Source organism: Mus caroli, unplaced genomic scaffold (assembly GCF_978045245.1).
Source record: "Mus caroli unplaced genomic scaffold, Mus_caroli_1 scaffold_12, whole genome shotgun sequence".
Lineage (NCBI taxonomy): Eukaryota > Metazoa > Chordata > Mammalia > Rodentia > Muridae > Mus > Mus caroli.
The window spans coordinates 40,077,264-40,079,841 of record NW_028227267.1 but is presented as its reverse complement, the minus strand read 5'-3'; the positions used below and the strand labels follow the sequence as shown (position 1 = coordinate 40,079,841).

Below are 2,578 nucleotides of genomic sequence, written 5' to 3'. Positions count from 1 at the left end.
TAAAAGGCCCTATCTTTGAAGAAGCTATTGGGTCCTGCTTGGAGCAGGACACTGCCACCCTATGTCTGGAGGACCGATGGTTCTTGTTACTTGGCCTGAAACTAGATTAACACCATCAGAACTGTGTTAGATGAATCCATATATACTGTCTTTGAGGAATATCATAATACTATATAATTATTATATAACAATATATTGATTATATAAATAATATTATGCATATTCATATAATATACTATTATATAGTATTACATTGATAGATAACATTATATAATTATTATGTATTATATATTCATCAAGTGCCATATATCAGCCAGGTTTTATATGGTCACTGTAGTTTGTATTATGTTCCTTGTTGGTTCAATGAAAGTTTTTCTTAGATACGACAATTAAAATAAGAGGAAATTTTCATTATTGGAAAACTTTCTAAATAAAAATGCAGAAAATATTAAACCATCACTACTAATTAAACAGTAATAGATTAGTACTAGAGTCTCTTTATTAGTATATGATTCAAACATAAAATTAAAACAACTCATTACCCACAAACTTTAATTTATCTAGCCATGATTTTCAAAGGCTGTTGTAATTATGAACCACTCAGTCTGTAAGTTTTATGTGCAGCTGACTTGTTGGATCCATAATTTTCTCATGGCTTTCTTCATTTCCTGATTTCTCAGTGTGTAAATAATAGGATTCAGTAAAGGAGTAATAACAGTATAAAATACAGCAAGAGTTGTATTGCTTGCAAAGCTCCCAAATGGCCAGGCATAGATAAAAATACAGGGTCCAAAGAACAGAGTGACCACAATTATGTGAGCAGACAATGTGGACAGTGCCTTGGAGAGACTGCCAGGTGATTTGTGCTTTACAATGAGCAGAATGACAGTATAGGAAACAAGTAAGAGGATGAAAGAGATAAAGGAGAGCAGCCCACTGTCAGCAATCACAAATAACTCTAGCGTGTATGTTTCAATACAAGCAAGCTTGATTACTAGGGGAAGGTCACAAAATATATTATTTATAATATTGTGTCCACAGAAAGGCAAATTCACTGTCAATGCCATCTGGCTAATGGTGTGTATGAAACCAATCGTCCAGGAAAGGATAATAAACCTGTTCAGCAACCTGTGACTCATGATTGTCCTGTAGTGCAAAGGTTTGCATATGGCCACATACCTGTCAAAGGCCATAACTATCAAAAGGGTCATTTCAGCACCCCCAAAGAAATGGCTGAAGAACATCTGGACCATGCATCCCTGAAAAGAGATGCTCTTGTGTGCTGCAAGCAAGTCTGTGATCATCTTGGGTGTCGTGACAGTGGAAAGACACATGTCCAGGAAGGAGAGGTTTCCAAGAAGAAAGTACATGGGAGAATGAAGGGCAGAATTAGCTACCACTGTGACTATAATAAGGATGTTGCCCACCACAGTAGCACCATAGATCAAAGTAAATGTAGCAAAGAAGAAAGTTTGAAGTTGCCAGTCTCCAGAAAATCCCACTAAAATAAATTCTGTCACAGCTGATCCATTTTCATAATCCATTTATTCAATTCAGAAAGGTTCTGGAAGTTCTTTAAATACAAAGGTTAAAAACAAAAGCAAGCTACAGTTAGTATCAGTATATTTATAGTTTTATTATTTGTTGATAATGCTAAGTAATGATTTGAAATCAAGCAATATTTAATATACAAATATAACAGAGCATAGCTTGAAATGATTTTAAACATCATATCGCTTCCAGCATATACATTTATATGAAATAGAAAACATTTGAAAGGGTAAAAATTTTTATCCTTTAATCTTATCAGATAATATATTTCAGCAGATCCTTCCATTATTCTGTTTACATAGAAATATAGATGAAGATTAAATGGCTGCAACTATCTTGCCTCTAATTTATTATAGTCGCCTGTTCCTTTGATTACTTGTAGTTATGTTATTCAAATATACAAGCCAAATAGAATCATAACAGTAAATACATTGCTCTGTATTTATGAAGATATTATCAAAGATCATCCAGTGTTTTTTTAACAGACACGTTAGAATTTACTTTGTACATGGAAGGCAATCTCCAGTCATTAAATATTTTTTCTCTTTAATCTTTTTTTATGTATTCTAAAAACTTCAAAAAAACATGGACTCAGATTCAAATATTATTGAGCCTTTGTCCTCAGATGCTAAATTGACAATTCAAAAGAAGGGCTGTTGTGATAAATGCATGTTTGCATTGCTGGTTTAAGAGAAAATAGAATGGTGTCTCAATTTTTATGTAGAGGATTTTCTTGTGTTAAAATCTTTAATGCTAAACTATCTTATCTGGGCTTTTTATATACAATTTATATTTTCTGGAGTAAGGAAAAATTTTAATTATAGTCAAGATATTAAATGTTAGGCTTCATTCTGAATTATTTAATATATGATAAAATGTTTAGTGATCATAGCAAACAAATGTATTATAATAGTATTATTGTTGGCATGTGCATATAAAAAAGTGATAATGTAATATCTGTTGACTTTTTAATAACTATCTAGCTAACAAGAATGAAAGTCACTGCTTAAAACAATTCAACCTGACA

General features: G+C 32.1%; 1 protein-coding gene across 1 annotated transcript; it reads right to left on the bottom strand.

The window, feature by feature from the left end:
* Nucleotides 1–614: 614 nt before the first annotated feature.
* On the bottom strand, nucleotides 615–1,544 carry LOC110309867 (olfactory receptor 4L1-like). The gene has a single exon (XM_021182601.2). It carries the CDS (start codon nucleotides 1,542–1,544, stop codon nucleotides 615–617), a length of 930 nt encoding a protein of 309 aa, XP_021038260.2.
* Between the last annotated feature and the right edge of the window lie 1,034 nt (nucleotides 1,545–2,578).